The 17891-nt window shown below is 40.8% G+C and overlaps 1 protein-coding gene across 1 annotated transcript in view; it reads right to left on the bottom strand.

The window, feature by feature from the left end:
• SLC9A9 (solute carrier family 9 member A9) overlaps positions 1-17891 on the bottom strand; it is a 547504-nt gene that overhangs the window by 185476 nt on the left and 344137 nt on the right. The window contains exon 12 of the mRNA XM_007446943.1: positions 7149-7302. Coding sequence (XP_007447005.1) covers positions 7149-7302 — 154 coding nt within the window. The remainder of the gene's footprint in view (positions 1-7148; positions 7303-17891) is intronic.

Raw genomic sequence — 17891 nt, 5'->3', positions numbered from 1 at the left:
TCCCTACACTGCTACATGTTTCCCATGATTTTTCCATAATATTGGGCCTGTTTCCAAGCTCAAGCAATGATAAGATTAAGAGAGAAAAAAATGCAGTGGGACTTCTTCCCAAGGCCTCTGGACCTCAGTTCCTCTGGCTGGGAATTTGGGGTCCACCCAACTGTTGCGGCCATCATTACCACTGCTGCCTCAGGTTTGCCTGGTATTGGGATGAGAATGGAGTAAATGATAACAACAAACAAAAGAGGGGATTTCCCCCACTCTTTTGACCCACAACAGTCCTCTGTCCTGTTCCTTATGTCCAAAACAGATAATTTCTTTTGCAGTTCTTCCTTGTTGTGCAGTTCTGGCCTTTAAACTGCCTTTGAGTTCAGGTCAAGAGATTCCAGAGAGGAAAAAGAAAAAAGGGAAATTCATCACTGTTTCAATAGTACTCTGAATTCTGGTTTCCTTCCCCAATCTATCTGCTACCACTTGCTTTTAAGAGTCCTTAGATGACTGCTACATTCATTCTGGCCAGGGATTTTAGTTGCATTCGTTGGAAGAGACAGAGGGGAGTAAGTGTGCTTACACCATCTTGACCAGAACTGGAACCCCTCCATAGTCTTTTGGATCACAAGTTCCATCTATTGCATTTAAAATATTGTTTTTTCAGACTTCACTTATTACGCAAAGTAAAGATACATCTATTACTTAAAGTAAGGCACCTATATTTGATCATACTTTATGGTAGCAAGCTAATAAATTCTCTTTGATAGAGCAGAATGTTCACTGTTTGGCAAACTTAATAAATGGGTGAAGCTTATTAACATCGATGTTCTCAAGAGCATGTTGGAGAAGATAAATAAGAACACGCCTAGTGGAGGATAGCTGGCAGTTATGAACATAAAGACTATTATCTCTGAAACCGGGAAGATTCAGTACATAGAAAGAAAGCATGTTAAAGAACCCAGATGGCATTGGAGGCAAATTTAGGAGCTGCTAATCCCTGCTTGTTAAAAACCTAGGATATATTTAGGTTAACAACAGGTTACTAGAGTTATACAATATCTTTAATAAAATATGTCAAACTAGATTGATTTAAGCAATAAATATTTGGAGGTGTGAAACATTTTTTTAGAAGAGCCTATGGAAAATAGAACATAATTTTAAATGGGGTTCAGAGGTAGGGGATATTAAGTACAAGTTTACATTCAAATGAGTAAACTGGTTTTCCATGTTTCTTGACAAAGGGTATTTCTCGGACCTGCCAATTAATAAAAATTGAGACAAAATGTACAAATTGGAACACAGTCAATGCAAAATAATGAATTGATACACACTGATGAAGCGGTGCAAATTAAATATCTGAAGAGATCCTAAGCAAAGATTATCATGTTCAGAAGGAAATAAAACATGCTCTAGAAAGAATCTTTCTGAGCTGTTGGATGAATATAACGCTTTTTGTGAGCATTTTTCCTTAAGAGGTTTATCATTTTGAATGCAGAAATAGGAGCTGCCTGTAAAACTGATGAATCTCATCATTACAAAAAATGAACTAAGCTCCCCAGAGGCTATTTCTTTCTACTCCCCATGTAAACCATGCTTTCATAAATACAATTAATTAATAACACTTTATGTGTATGTATGTGTGTGTGTATATATATGCCATAGGCAGAAGAAGAGCGTTTGGATAAGAAAAGGCTCATAGGTTGTCTTTTGGGTAGTGTTACAGCAACATTTATTGAGCACTTACTGTGTGCCCTAAATTTATACATGCAATACTTAATCCATATAAAAATCTAAAGAGGTAGGTATTATTATTGTTCCAAGTTTACAAATAAGAAAACTGAAGTGTAGAGAGGTTGAATTTCTTGCTCAAGGTCCCACAGCTAGTAAGAGAGGGAGGCATGGTTGGGCCCCATACCGTCTGCCTCCAGAATGTGTGCACTGATCTACTATGTTAACACACCAGTGAAGTAAATTGTTAAGCATGCATGAGACTTTGGATGCTAGAAAGAAAACCAGGCAGAACACAGCTGGATATGAAGGGAACTTGATTATATGTATCCTTCCATTATATAAAATTGACATTGACTCACCTCAGCAATAAAGGAAGTCTGTATGTAAGCAGGTGTATTTAACTCTACTATTAAGATTAAAAAATATTACTAAAGACAGTTCTCTCCTTAGCACTGTGTGCATTCCCGTGGTGGCTGTTATTATAAACTTTGTAGCCAGTGGGTATATATGATAAAGGAATCATTCTAGGACGACATAAAATAGGATGGGCCATAAACCCAAAATAAATTTTAAATACTTAACTAAAATAATGGTAGTGGGGCTTCCCTGGTGGCGCAGTGCTTGAGAGTCCGCCTGCCGATGCAGGAGACGCGGGTTCGTGCCCCGTTTCGGGAGGATCCCGCATGCCGCGGAGCGGCTGGGCCCGTGAGCCATGGCCGCTGGGCCTGCGCGTCCGGAGCCTGTGCTCCGCAAATGGGAGAGGCCGCAACAGTGAGAGGCCCGCATAACGCAAGAAAAAAAAAAAAAAAAATAATGGTAGTGGAGACATTGCACTGGCTAAAAGTTATTCACTCTGCAATGGACACGGGGCAGTATGTGTGATTTTTTGTTTGATCTGAGGAAGGGGCTGACAGCAGGCTGACCTGGGATCCCGAATGGGGCTGGGAAATGAGCCTGAGGGTAACAAATTCCTCTAATTCCAAATTCCTATAATTGAGGAAGACAAACGTCCCTGCTTGGCCACCTGAGATCAGGGCTGGCCTTGTTTACCTTTAACTTTTCTAGGTCAAGGAAAAAAGTCTGCAGCAAGAAACTTCTGTGCACCACTAGCAGGTCAACCCCATCACTCATGAGGGATGAAGATTTCCTGTGTTTGTTTTTAACTGGCCTGTCTTGCTTATAAAAGTATATCTCTTTTTCCCCAGAGAATTTGTTAATCAAGGTAGTTTGCAGGCTTCAGGAATTAGCTCATTTATTTGGGGCAGCAGAAGAATGAACCAGTTGGGAGCGCAGGCCCTGGGCTCAGGCTGCCTGGCCTTGTAGTCTGACTCTGTAGCCGGACAGTGGGGTGACCCTGGGTCACTTTGCCAGGCCTCACCCACCCTAGGAGGTAGCTACTGCTATCATCCCCGTTTTATAGATTAGAGGCTGAGTCACAGGGAGGTCTTATGCCTGGCACTTTATTTTCTAAATAGCTAGCACAGAGTAAATAGTCAATAAAAGCCAGCTATTGGGCCTCCCTGGTGGCGCAGTGGTTGAGAGTCCGCCTGCCGATGCAGGGGATACGGGTTCGTGCCCCGGTCTGGGAGGATCCCGCATGCCGCGTAGTGGCTGGGCCTGTGAGCCGTGGCCACTGAGCTTGCGCGTCCGGCAACGGGAAAGGCCACGACAGTGAGGGGCCCACATATCGCAAAAAAAAAAAACAAAAACTGAGTTTGGGCTTCCCTGGTGGTGCAGTGGTTGAGAGTCCGCCTGTCGATGCAGGGGACACAGGTTCGTGCCCCGGTCTGGGAAGATCCCACCCCCCGTGTCCGCGCGCGGACACGGGCGGCGGCGGCGGGGCCGGTGTTCTGGAGGCGGCTGCTGGGCCTCCTGCCTGGCCGCCCCGGGCTGGCCGCTCTCCTGGGGCGCCTGTCCGACCGACTCGGCAGGAACCGGGACCGCCGGCGCAGGAGGTGAGAGAGCGGTGGGGCTGAGGGCGCGCCCGGCCCCGACCCTCATTCCGCGCTCCCGGCGTCGCGGTGAGCTCTCCGTGCCCCCCACGCGGGCCCGCCCGGCCCCCGCAGTCCCGCCTCGCCACCGGCCTTCCCGGGGAGGGGGACCCCGCCCGAGGTCGGTCGGGTCGGCCCGGGGCTGTGTGGGGCGAGCCCGGCCTCAGTCCTCCGTCCTCGTACGCTGGAGCGAAGGGGCTGTGTGTGCACACCCAGGGCGGGGGATGAGTTCGTGCGTTGCTTTGGGCCCCGGGGTGTGTGTGTTGGAGAGTCTTCTCGAGAGACACTGTTTGGGTCCGGAGGGGTCTTTTCCTTAAGTAATCCTAGCTGCGAGGTGACTTGACGGGAGTGAATCAGCCCTGCTGGGATTCTGTGCCTGCAGCATTTCTCACATCCTGCCAGAGAGGGCTGTGAAGCAATCCTGAGTCAGGAACCCTCAGGCCAGGGAAGAGGAACCACTTGAAACCCCTTTTACCCTTTGCAAAGGGCCTGTGTTCTGGAAAAGTACTGAAGGGAGTTATGGAAATAGTGAAGTAGGCTTTGAAGCTGTTCGTAAGTAAACATTTGCCAAGTACACGCTGACCTAAGAGGCCTGCTGCTGTTGCTAATACTAAAAAAAAAAAAAAAAAAAAAAAAAAAAAAAGATGGACAACTATCATTTAAAAGCGATAATGAAATGAAGGATTTCTTTGATAGCATTATAAACCACAGTGGAAGTGGAGCATATGCTGGTATCACTATAACATGGTCAAACCAAATTTATGTCGCGCTTGTGTGTGTGTTTGAACACACACTAACTTATGATCCTATTCTTTTATGTTTATTCTATTGTGCTCTATTTCCTTCTCGTTGATCAATGCACAATGAATTTTTCTCTTCAAGTCAGCCCCTGCTTCCCTCCAGCATAGGTGCTAAAATTTTTAAACTTGAGGCTCAGGTGTGGGGCCCTGGGCAACCCCAGTCAAATCTGACAGTATTTAATATTAGCCCCATCTCTATGTGGGGTTATAAGTCTAAACCAGTCGTTCTCAAAATGTGGTCCTAGAGCAAGCAGCATCAGCATTGCCTGGAGTGTGGTTAAAATGCAAATACTTAGGCCCTGAACCAGACCTACTTGATCAGAAACTCTGGGGCAGGGGCCCAGCAATGTGGGCGTTTAATGAGCCCTCCAGTTGGTTCTGATGTTCATTAAAGTTTGAGAGCCTTTGGTCTTAACTTGGTCTTGCTGCCCTGTATCCTGTCTACCTGGCTTGACTTCCTAGGTACACACATACCTGTAAAGCTCAGTTATCCCCTCTGATTTCCTCATGACTGGGTCTCTGTCTCTCTGACTGGGTTGATGCGCTGATTTCAGATTAACACTCTAGCTCTCAGCTGGGATTTCCACCTGGCCTGCTGGACCAGAGCCCTGTCAGCTCCTTTCCTTAAATATATCACGGTCCTGCTTTTACTCTTCTCTCCTCCTGGCTGGTGGACAAGTCTGGCATTGAATCAGTTGGGCCATTTGGAGCCAGTTCGCACTGGGGCATCTCCATGACCTGGCAACTCCATGCTGTGCCTCCCAGCAGGCCATAATAGCACTGGCCTCAGATGACCTCCAGGCCCCTCACCTGTGGACGTTATAGTTGACATTACTATCCTTCTTTATTAGTCCCTGTCCTATAACCTGATAAACATTCTAACCTGCCTAAGGCCCCATTTTATATTACCCTGTCCCTACTGATCTGGATATCAAGAGACTGCATGAGCTATAACATCTATCTGAAGTCAGTGGATACCTTTGGAAAACACTACAGCAGAGTTAGGTAAACATTTTAGGGTAAAACATGTATTGATTTGGGACAAATCCTTCAGGGTAAAGAAAGACAATAGTAGAAAATAAGTTATATTTGAATTACTTTAAGAAAATGTTGCCAGCACCACTTTATGTTCTGAATATTCTAATTTACCTGATAGAGCATTCAATACATTTATCTTGTGAGGATTGGTATCCTCTAACTTCTGCTTTCCAAGTCCTAATTTTTCCACGCATGGATCCACCTACTGAATTTGCTTTCCCGAAACCTGAACACACCATTATCTTACTATCAGTTTACAGGAGACTCAACACTATAGCGTTTAATAAAATATTCGTGCTCATCCAGAGGAGCCTATAAGCAGCTACCACCGTGAAAGAAACTGAAGGTCACATTTATATGTCTAGAAAATAGTTCAACAAGTATTTCAAAACATTCTCCATTTCAACCTTTGGTCAAAGCCCTTTTATGTTTTAGCAATATTCACAATACTTGAAGAGGTCCTTTTTTCCTTGAATTGCATTTAACGCATAACCACTTGGCCCAGTTTAGACATAAGCTTTCTTACCCTAAACTCATGAGTCCTGCTTCTGCTTCTATTTGTCAGATGGATAGAAATTTGTCAGTAAAGCCTTAACAAAAGGAATTTACATGTGTGGTTATATTCATTCAATTTTTCATGGAGCAATTATTTATTCCATTCTACTATGTGCCAAGCACTACACTGGTGCTGGAATAACAGAGTCCTTGCCTGAAAAAAATCTTCCTGGAAATCCCCTCCCAGTCAGATGGATCTTTTCTTGTCAGAGGTGGTGGGTATGGATTTGCCTCACAGAGAATGGGTGGGGACCAGGGAGGGGCTGCATGATCATCAAGATGTATGGCTTTGGAAAGTAAAATGTGATTTATGAAAGCACTGTTACATTCTGGGATATGAAAATGAGGACCCAGATCAAAGAAACAAAGACAACAACATTTTACTTTTTCCCAATTGGTACAAGCTATTCATTTTTCATCAAATATTCTACTACCTGCATACTTTGGGTTAATAGCAATCACCTTCCAAGCACTGCTTATTGGACGGCCCCTAACTGAAGCCTTGACCCGATTTTCCTTTAAGAAATTGTCTAATCTGTGTCTATAGCATCCCTCTGGCCAAACATATGGCCGAATAATCAAATACATTTAAGCATTTCCTGTGTCTCTAATTCTATCCTAAGTGCTGTGACAAATTAAAAACAAAGCAAATTCATTTTCTCCTTGGTATTATAGCTTTTTCTCTATAAATTCTACTGTCTCATAAGTATCTTGAGGACAAGACTCATGTCTCACTCATTTTTGTAAACTCCATAGATTATCACATTACACTCAGTAAATATGATTGAATGGAAAAATTCATAAAGAAATTCATTTCTAGGGACTGTAGACTATAAACATCATCCTGAGGTTTCTAGAACTCTTGGAAAAGTCAGTTCTGTTGGTGATAGGTCATACTGTTTCACCTTGTGAATGAAGGTCAACTTGACCCCAGGGAAAGTTAGTGTACAGACGTGCCATTGTACTTGTGACCAGTCAGCAACATCAGAAACAGTGCAGCCATGCCTCATAATGATTCCCTTTGTTAAGCAGTGTCACTCACCTGATCTGAAGCCAAGTCAGCATGGGGGTTGTTCCTCCTCCGAACACCCAGACTGTGAAGAACACGAGGAGCAGAGTGGTGGTAAACATCATTTGCTTGGGCTGAGATCCTGTGTCCCGAATAGCTAAGGCAAAAGCTATCGCTCCTCGCAAACCTTATGGAGAAAAACCAAAGAAGGAAAAGAAACATCTGCACGAGTGTCATTCTCATTTCATTGAATTTATCTTTACAATTTACTGACAAACACAATTATATTTTAAAATTAAACTTTTAATTTTGAGATAACTGTAGACTCACATGCAGTTTTAAGAAATAATAGGGACTTACTGTGTGCCCTTCCCCATTTTCTCCCCAGCGGTGATGTCTCGTCTTGCAAAACTGTCTAGTACAATATCACACCCAGGGTTTTGACACTGATATAGTCAAGATTCAGTACATTCCCAACACCATAAAGATCCCTCATGTTGCCCTTTATAATCACACCTACTTCTCTCCCACAAACTCCTTAACATCTGGCAGCCAGTAATCAGTCGTCCATTTCTATAATTTTGCCCATTCAGGAATGTTATATAAATGGAATCATGAAGTATGTAGCCTTTTGTAATTGGCTTTTTTTTCACCCAACGTAATTTTTGGATACTCATCCAGGTTGCCAAATGTATTGATAGTTTGTTCCTTTTTATTGTTGAGTAGTATTTCCATGGTATGGATATTCCACAGTTTGTTTAACCGTCATCTGTTAAAGGACACCTGGGTAGTTTCCAGTTTTTGGCTATTACAAATAAGGCTGCTGTGTGAGTGAATGTAAGTTTTCAGCTCTCTGAGATAAATGCCCAGGAGTGCAATCACTGAGTTATATGGTATTTGCATGTTTTTTTAAATTAATTGATTTTAATTAAAAATTTTATTGAAGTAACATTATTTAAATTTATATGTATAACATTGTATATAACATGTTTCACGTGTCCAACATTATATTTCTTTTTTTAATTTAATTTAATTTATTTTTTTATATAGCATGCTTTTAAAAGAAATTACTACCAAACTTTTCCAGAATGGCTCTAGCATTTTACATTCCCAGCAGCAATAGATAAGTCATCCAGTTTCTCCACCTTTTCCAGCCTTTAGTGTTGTCATTATTTTAAATTTTAGCCATTTTGATAGTTTATTGGGGTTATAATTTCCATTTTCCTAATGGTAATGTACATTTTTTAATGTGCTCAGTTGTGATCTATCTACCTGCTTGGGTGAAATGGCTCTTTGTGTCTTTATCTCATTTTCTAATTGACTTGTTAGATGTTTGTTAAATTTTGAGAGTTCTTTATATATTCTAGATAATAGTCCTTTGTTGGATATATAGTTTGCAAATATTTCCTCCCATTTTGTAGCTTTTTATTGATAAAGTCTAATCTGTTGAATTTTTCCTTTTATAAATCATCTATTTGGAGCCAAGTCTAAGAACGCTTTACTTAGCTCTAGGTCCCAAAGATTTTCCCTTATATTTTAAAATTTTTTCTAAAAGTTATTTAGCTTTACATTTTACCTTTAAGTCCATGCTCATCTTGAGTTAATTTTGGTGTAAGCGGCGAGTTTTAGGCTTAGGATCTTTTTTTTTTTTTTTTTGCCTATGGATGTTTAATTGCTCTATTGAATTGCTTTTGTACCTTTGTCAAAAACCAATCGGGTGTATTTGCGTGGCTCTATTCCTGGGTTCTCAATTCTGTTCCATTGATCTACGTGTCTATTCCTGTTCTGATGGTACACTGTCACGATTACTGTAGGTATATGGTAGGGCTTAGTATCAGGCAGACCTCCTGCACTGTTGGTGGGAATGTAAATTGATACAACCACTATGGAAAACATTATGGAGGTTCCTTAAAAAACTAAAAATAGAACTACCATATGACCCAGCAATCCCATTACTGGGCATATATACCCTGAGAAAACCATAATTCAATAAAACAGATGTACCACAATGTTCATTGCAGCACTATTTACAATAGCCAGGACATGGAAGCAACCTAAATATCCATTGACAGATGAATGGCTAAAGAAGATGTGGCACATATATACAATGGAATATTACCCAGCCATAAAAAGAAATGAAACTGAGTTATTTGTAGTGAGGTGGATGGATCTAGAGTCTGTCATACAGAGTGAAGTAAGTCAGAAAGAGAAAAACAAATACCTTATGCTAACGCATACATATGGAATTTAAAAAAAGAAATGGTACTGATGAACCTAGTGGGAGGGCAGGAATAAAGACGTAGACAGAGAGAATGGACTTGAGGACACTGGGTGGGTGTGGAAGGGGGAAGCTGGGGCAAAGTGAGAGTAGCATCGACATATATACACTACCAAATGTAAAACAGTTAGCTAGTGGGAGGCAGCAGCATAGCACAGGGAGATCAGCTTGGTGCTTTGCTACGACCTAGAGGGGTGGGATAGGGAGGGTGGGAGGGAGGCTCAACAGGGAGGGGATATGGGGATATATGTATGCATATGGCTGATTCACTTTGTTGTACAACAGAAAATAACACAGTACTGCGAAGCAATTATACTCCAATAAGGATCTATTAAAAAAAAAATTCGGGTAGAATGATTCTTATTTTTCATTTTCAAAAGTGTTTTAAATATTCTAGATCTTTTGCCTTTCCATAAAATTTTAAAAGAATATTGTCTGTATTTACAAAAAAAATCTTTCTGGGCACAAATACTTTTAGAAAATCAAGTGTGTTAGACAACAAGGAAAACCAAGCTTACGGACCATTGAAAATTAATAAACGATTAAATGACATTTAAGAATTATTCCAGCCTGAGAACATACTTTTACAAAGTCTATAATCTAAACTGACCTATTAAAACCTGCTTTTTTGTCTATTTTTCTTCTTTAATAATAATATGTTAATTGAATTTTTATGAATCCATATTAAATATATTTGCAAGAAGATGTTAAAGAAGATTAAATGCTACAACTTCAAATCAAAGTGTGATGACATTATAAAAACAGATGTAGACTTTGAAGAAAAGTAAATAAAAGCACAAATAGTAAAATAAAAAAGTTAAAATGGAAAATCTCTCTTGGGTAACACAAGACTTATAAGACATTTACAGGCTCTGTTATACCACGTAACAGGGCAAATAAACCTTTATAATGATAGCAAGTATAAGTCAAAGGTAGTGATTTTTGTTACTTTTATAGGAAGGTTTAAGTCACATACATAAAGTTTCAATGGTCCATTTTTTGTAATATTTATTGTATTAATATTATCTAGGTTTCTAATTTTCTAAACCTTTATTCATACATTAAAAGACTTTTAGAAATTGGATACAGGTTAGGATGAGAAAAACTATAACTACTTTGGTCTTTATCCTTGGCTTCGCAACTTAGAATATAATGCTCCTTTCTCATCTTTACACTGAGAATATACAAGAGACAAGTGGCATAACACAAGATCCAGAGGATTAGAATAGAGAGACTTAATATATTTTGCCTGAAAGAAGGAAGCCTCAGAAAGAGAGAGGAACATGCACTCTGATTATAAAATTACCTTCAAGGAACAAAATGTAATGGAGGAAGAAAATTATTCTAAATCTCCAAGTAGACAAGGAAATGGCCTGAAGATAAGAAAGATAACATTTGAAGTAGATATTAATAAAGAAAAAAAATTTTTTTTCATCAGAAATTCTGAACACTTAGATGGCTGTACTCAAGAAGAGTACACCAGAGACGTTCATGCACTTAGACCCAGCTGGGGACAAGAGAGTGGGGATATTAATAACCCTTATTACTGGAGAATATTTCAATAATGTTCTCTCCAGGAAATACAAATGGTGTCCTTAGGGAATGAGAACTGAAAGAAACAGTTTTCCAACAGCCTTCTATATCTGAGGAGAAAATGTATAGGTTAAGGTAAAGCTCCTAGCAGTGTTTAATCAGGACAAGATTGGAGATAGAAAGTGATCTTTTCTTTTTCTCTTTTCCTCAAGCTCACATTTCCAGAAGTGTCCATAAAGAAGCATTACTCCAGTTAAGTGGTGTGTATTAGAAATATTAAGTGATAAGACTCTAAGTATTTGTTTTCATTATATTGAATATTTGTGTGTGTGTGTGTGTGTGTGTGTGTGTGTGTGTGTGTGTGTGTATGTTTTTGGCTTTGTTTTTTCATTTTTTGTTTTTTTTTTACTTTGAATTTTGTGAGAAAGAGAAAAATAGAGACTGGAATAAAAGTTAAAACTTGCTACGTCGTGTTTATTGTAAAGTTCATGTTAGTTATCAAGGGCAAGGAAGGACATAATCATTTATCTTCCTGAATATGTTTAATAATGTATTGTTATTATGTTAAACTAGCATAACTAGGCTCTTAAATCTAAATTATCTATACATGAGCAGTTCTTAGTTTAAAAATATACTCAAAAGATATATGTTATTCTGACTTTTAAAAAAGTCTGTATCCTATAAATAAAACTCTATATTTACAGGAGATGCAATGTAGAGATCTCTTTAAAAAAAAGAAGAAAGAAAAATGCAGCCACTGCCTTGTATTTGTACTTGTGGAATATTAAGAAACATTGATATTTAGAACCAACTTCAAGATGGCTCTGTAAGAGGAGCCCTTCCCCATATAATGGTCACCTAAAAAAACCACAGAAACAGTTTATTTTTGGAGAAGAGAGTATCTGTCTGCAGCCCTGGCCACTTTTCGCAAATATGGCTCATGCCACATGTGAGATGGCCTGGTAGCATGGGAAGCATGGAACTGAGAAAGGTGAGGCCACTAAGTAGACAAAGTGAAGCTCATTTAGAACTCTAGATGAGAACAACTGCCTACATACCATTCATCCTTTATGATGCCAAAGTTATTGATCACACATCTGGCACCTAGACAATTGTCAAATCAATGGCCATTCATTGCTTCATTCAGCACATATGTGTCTTAGTCTAACCTAACAAAATACCACTGTCTGGGTGGCTCCAACAACAGCAAGTATTTCTCACAGTGTGGAAGCTGAGATGTCTAAGATCAGGGTGTCAGCATGGCCAGGTCTGGGGAGGGCTTTCTCTCTGGCTTGCAGAAGGCTACCTGCTTGCCATGCAAGAGCAAGCTCAGTGGTGTCTCTTCTTAATTCTATCATAGGGCACCCCACCTTCATAACCTCATCTAAACCTAATTGTCTCCCAAAGGCTCCATCTCCAAATGACATCATATTGGAAGTTAGGGCTTCAACTTATGGATTTGAAGGGGACACTATGTGAGGGGAGTCCATAGCAATATGTACTGATTATCTGTTATGTGGAGGCTCTGGGCACACTTATCCTATCTCCTTCACACCATGGATTTGGGAAACAGAGGACTTTAGGACTGAAATAAATTGCTTAGGCTACCAGCAAAATACTAGAAATTAAAGATTAGTATTGACTTAGTTTCTTTTAGCAAAACAATATTTTCCAAGAACACATGCCATTTTGCTTACAAACCAGGACATTCAGAACTCATTATCAAAACTTGTGTTTCAGTGGTTGAGAGTCCGCCTGCCAATGCAGGGGACATGGGTTTGTGCCCCGGTCCAGGAGGATCCCACATGCCACGGAGCGGCTAGGCCCGTGAGCCATGGCTGCTGAGCCTGCATGTCCCGAGCCTGTGCTCTGCAACAGGAGAGGCCACAACAGTGAGAGGCCTGCGTACTGCAAAAAAAACCACCAAAAAACAAAGCAAAACAAAAAAAACAAACAAAACTTGTGTTTTATTTTGTTTAATGGGTACTTTGATTCTTTGGATTTACCTTTCTTTTTCTCTTTGTTTTGGCCAACTAATGGACATCATTTTATACTTTTGGGGGTTATAGACTATATCATCTCATTTTAGATGGGTTTACTGTTCAGAGACTTGACATATTTCACATACTCAGTTGGAAAGTTAGCATCATCTTGTGGAATAAAAGAATTACCTGAAATTAAATGTGGTTTCATTTAAAATTGGCCTCTGAGGGATTCTTATGTTAATTATGTCGATGTTCTATTCATAACAATAGAAGACTATTGAACCAAGGAAAGCTTTCAGTCAAGGACCCCTGCTGCAGAAAAAGTGCAGCTTCCTGTTTATCTTTAAACAGCAAAAGTGAAACTTAATCTGTTATAAATTTGCAAATGTGTTCTGAACAGGGTGAAGGTCATATACAGCTACATTTAAATCACAAGAATACAAGTACCCCCCCTAAGGCATTTGCATTGAAGGTGCAAAGCAAGAGTCTAAACCTAAACATTTATTGAGCACTCACTCTGTGCTACCTGTTACCCAAGGCACGATGGGGGGATGCAATGGTGAGGAAGCTTGGGCTCCTCTATTTTAGGGCTCATGGTTCTACAAAAATGAGTCTCCTAACAGGTAAATTATGATAAAGTATATTAGAGGTACAAAGAGTATGCTTTGCATGTATAGTCTGTTGAAGAAAAAGGTAAGATTGCTAAATTTCATGAGGGCCCAAATCATGGCCACTGTCAACAAATGTGCAATGTTTAAGGCACTGAAGTCAATGGTGGGGTGAAAGAGGTCTTTGCACATGTGATTTTCTATACTTGAATCATTTTTCTCCCATTCAAATTTTCTCTAGTTCTTTCTTCTATAACCCTCACCCAAATTTCACCTAATTCCAATGATCTTCAGAGCTCAGCTGAGCCTCTGATTTCTCTATGAAGCCTCCACTGAGGTCTGGGCCTGGGTTAGGCTAACTGACATTCCCAGTACAAACTGTGCCTGGCCTATCAGGTGACTTATGACATTACACTGTAATTGGCTGGCTCTTTGTTTATCCACACACGTAGAGCAATGCCAAGCACATAAAAGGTCAATGAACAGATGAATGTTCTGATTCTTCATGATTCTTGATTACAAATGGAAAAGTGATTGATATCTCTTAGTTCAATGGAATGGTTGAGCAATTGTTTCTTCAAGTTTGGCTTCTGCCCTTTTATTATTTATTGAGACCCTTAAAGCCTCGTACTGAGAGTCAAGAGACCAGGGATCTGTTTTCAGGCCTGCCCGACAGGATGCATGATCATTAGCCTCATCTGAATCTGTGTTGTCTCATCACTAAATGGAGGTTTTAAGACTAGCTTGTGGTCTTTAGCCAGAAGTGCACATCAGAATCAACCATGAAACTTAAAAATGTATGAGTTATTCATGCTAGTGTCCTGACTCTAGAGATTTGGATTCAGCAGAGAATGAGTTACCTGAAAGCTCAGGCTCCTCTCTCTTCCCTCTGTACCACCTTGGTCCAAGGCCCATCACCTCACACTCTGACTGTGCCCCTGACCAAAACCCTGGTCTCTTGGCCTAACAGCCTCCATCCTTTCTTCCATCCAGACTATCAATGTCCCTCTGAACAGTTTCCTCAGAATCTAGCTTTATGAGGTGGTGATCTGACCCAGAAGCCATAAGTGGCTTCCTACAGCCCATAGAAACACTTCAATCAGAATTTTGCCCCACTTTCCGGGTCTACCTCCCCTTGTCCACTGAGAGCTTTGCATACCAACAAGGTGGTCTTCTTTCTCTCAGTAAACAATTGTTATCCTTGCCCCTATGCCATGATCCCACTGTTAAGCCTGTGTTTCACTTCTTTCTGCCTCTATTCCACCCCCATGAAGTTTTCCTGCAATACTCCAGTCCACATTGCTCTCTCTTTCTTGGAAATCCTATAAAACATATTGCTCATGCCACTCATATTATTAAATGATAGTCTGAGATGAATCAGTAGTTTAATATGATCTATTCTTTACTCTCAATTATTAATCTTTTAAAAGGTTGGAATTACAACTTCTTTACACAACTTAATATCTCTCATAGTATCCAAAACATGAAACTCAGTAAACGCTTTTGAATTGAATGATTACAGTGGCTTCAGACTCTCAAGATGTGAGGTGGTGACGTTCATGTGTTCCTTCATTCATTTGGGCTCTAGGGGATAGCAGAAAACAAGAGATAGTTTCTGCCTTAAAGGGGGCTTCCAGATTAGTTTAAAAAAGGGAAAAAAAAGTAATATATAAGTTGTTGTGAAGAGAACAAAAGTAGGATAAGAAGATAGAGGATATATTTATGTGAAGGGTTGGAGTGTTTGTTTAGGGTGGTTAGGAAAGCCACTTTGGTTAGGTGACATTTGAGCATAGACTCTAATGAGGGAGAGGCCATGTAGGTGTCCGGAAGAAAAGCACTCCAGGCTTCTGGAACAGTAGGCTCAAAGGCCCTGAGGCAAGGATATGCCTGATATGTTCGCATAGCAGCAAAGGAGCTGGTGTGGCTAGAATGGAATCAATGGGGGGCGGGAGGGGGGTGTGAGTGGAAGGAGATAATGCCCAAGAGGTAACCAAGTCAGATCATGCTGGGCTCTTGAACAGCAAGGCTTTTGAATTTTATTTTGAGATGGAAAACTTCAGGAAGGTTTTTGGCAGGGTAGTGCTAGGATCTATTCTATGATTAAAAGGATCACTCTGGCTCTGCTATGAAAAACAGATCTCCAGGCTGGAGGCAGGAGGTCAGTGAGAAGCCTGCTGCATAATCCAGGCAAGAAGTGGAAGTGGATCAGAACAGGATGGTAGCATGGTAAGTACTGGAATAATGTCAAAGGTTGACAATATTTGCTGATGGGTTGGATGAGGGGTATGAGAAGAAGAGAGAACTCCAAGAACTTATGGCCTAAACAACTGGAAGAATTGGGGGAAACTGTGGGAAGAGCATATTGGGGTGTCTGGGGGAGATCAAGGGTTATATTCCAGCCATGTGATATCTGTGATCCCTAGTAGTCATACAAGCGCAGAGGTTGAGTGGGTGGTTGGAGCTAAGGGTCTGGAGTTCAGGGGAGAGGTTAGAGTCTTTTTTACTGGAGACAGTGGGGAGTTGGGAGGAAAGTTTGGAGTTTGAAAAGCGTGGGAAGATAAAGTTGATTTTAAACCATGTTTTCTCTTGCTTTAACGACTTTGTGCTGCTTCTCGCACCTCCAGTGCTCTTCCCAGGCTTCCCCTCGCCCCCTTTCCCAGTCTCCCCGCCCCCCCCGGCCCCCAGCCCTGGCTGCTCCTCATTCATTTCAGTCCTCAAAAAGGCTGCCCTGACCATGCCATCTAAGTGCCCTCCACTTGAACCCAGGCCTTTTTAACATGTCATTTATTACACTGATCACCATCTGAAATTATATGTTTGTTTTTTAGCCTTTAAGACTTGTGTCCCTCCACAAGACAGCGAGCTCAGTGACAGCAGGCCCAAGTGCTAGGATGGTGCCTCTCATATAGCAGGCACTCCTTAAGCACTGGATAAATGCATGAGTGAATGGATGAGGGAAAGATCATATTTTGCCTTTGAAACACAATTGGAATCCAAAGGAAAATGAACAGTAGCTGGACAGGGATGCAGAAATGTCCCTGAGAAACTGACCCATTCTTTAAAAGAAATATCCCTTAGATAAGTTATTTTGCTGCCTTTCTTTTCATTTGGGATATAATCCATGGCAATACCTTTTTTCCTTTCATTTCAAGTACTGTGAGGGGGTTGATTTCAAAGATTTAACACATTCTCATCACTCTGATAAATCAAACCCTAGTTTGAGTCTACAATAGAATTATGTATTGCTTTTACCTTTGCTGAAGTCCCATGACCTTGCAAAAGGTAACTACTTTCAGCAAAAATGTCAGTCTGATTTCAAAATACGTTTTCCAGGATAGTACAACCTTGTTATACAGTCCCATTTTCAGTTCAACGTCATTTTATCACATGGAAGCGAAGCCAACAGATTGTTTCAGTGAAAAAGCCTCTGCATGCAAAAATAAATTGAGTTTTTCTGGAAACTAAGTCTGTGTTAGACAAGCAGAACTTTCTTTCCTTCATCTCTCTTCCTGAACTTGAATCATTTAAACCTAAGGCCACTGAGAAGGAATGCGACATAACTTCAATATATTTTTGCATAAAATGAAGTTTGTTTTTGGACACCTTAGGCAGCCAGGAAGGGTAATTGTAAATAGGATTAGCTCTGTCACAGCTCTGAGTCAACATGCATAGATGCCTCTGTCTTTGGAAGTTTATTTTTATGTAGGGAAGGTAGATGTGGTAGGAAACTGTGGAATAATCCTTGCCACTAGCTGAAATCTTCAATGGAGGGTTTCAAGAGAAAGGCTAAGAGAGATCAGAAGAAAGTCAACTTTCTGTGAGCAGTACCCAGCTTATGGCCAGCTTGTGTTTCAAAGGTCAACTTATAAGTTTCCTATTTGACCAGTGGTTCTCAGGTTGGGTGAGTTTGTCCCCCGGGGAATATTTGGCAATGTCTGAGGACATTTGTGATTGTCCACAACTGGAAGGTGGGAGGCGCTAATGTTAATCTAGTGGGTAGAGACTAGGGGTGCTGCTAAATATCCTACCATGTACAAGACAGACCCCACAAAAAGGAATTATCAGTCCCCAAATATCAATAGTTGCTGGTTTGAGAAACCCTGGTTTAGACACTGGATTGCTTTTTTTCCCATAGGATCAACGCTAAAAATATTCCTACTGCAGAGGGCTATTTTGGCAAAGATGGCTATCTGTCCACCGGAACCTATTTTTATCATCCATGCTATGCTGCTATAACTGCATAAACTACATTTCCTAGCGTCTCTTGCAGCTAGGAATACAGCTGGTTCTCACCAGAGAAATGAGAGCAGAGGTGATACATGTCATTTCTGGGCCCAGGCTTTTAAGAAAAGCTACCTACCCCAGTCTCTCT

The sequence above is a fragment of the Lipotes vexillifer genome, unplaced genomic scaffold (genome assembly GCF_000442215.2).
Source record: "Lipotes vexillifer unplaced genomic scaffold, Lipotes_vexillifer_v1.1 scaffold40, whole genome shotgun sequence".
Taxonomy (NCBI): Eukaryota; Metazoa; Chordata; class Mammalia; order Artiodactyla; family Lipotidae; genus Lipotes; species Lipotes vexillifer.
The sequence above is the reverse complement of the archived record's forward strand: the minus strand, read 5'-3'. Positions and strand labels throughout refer to the sequence as shown.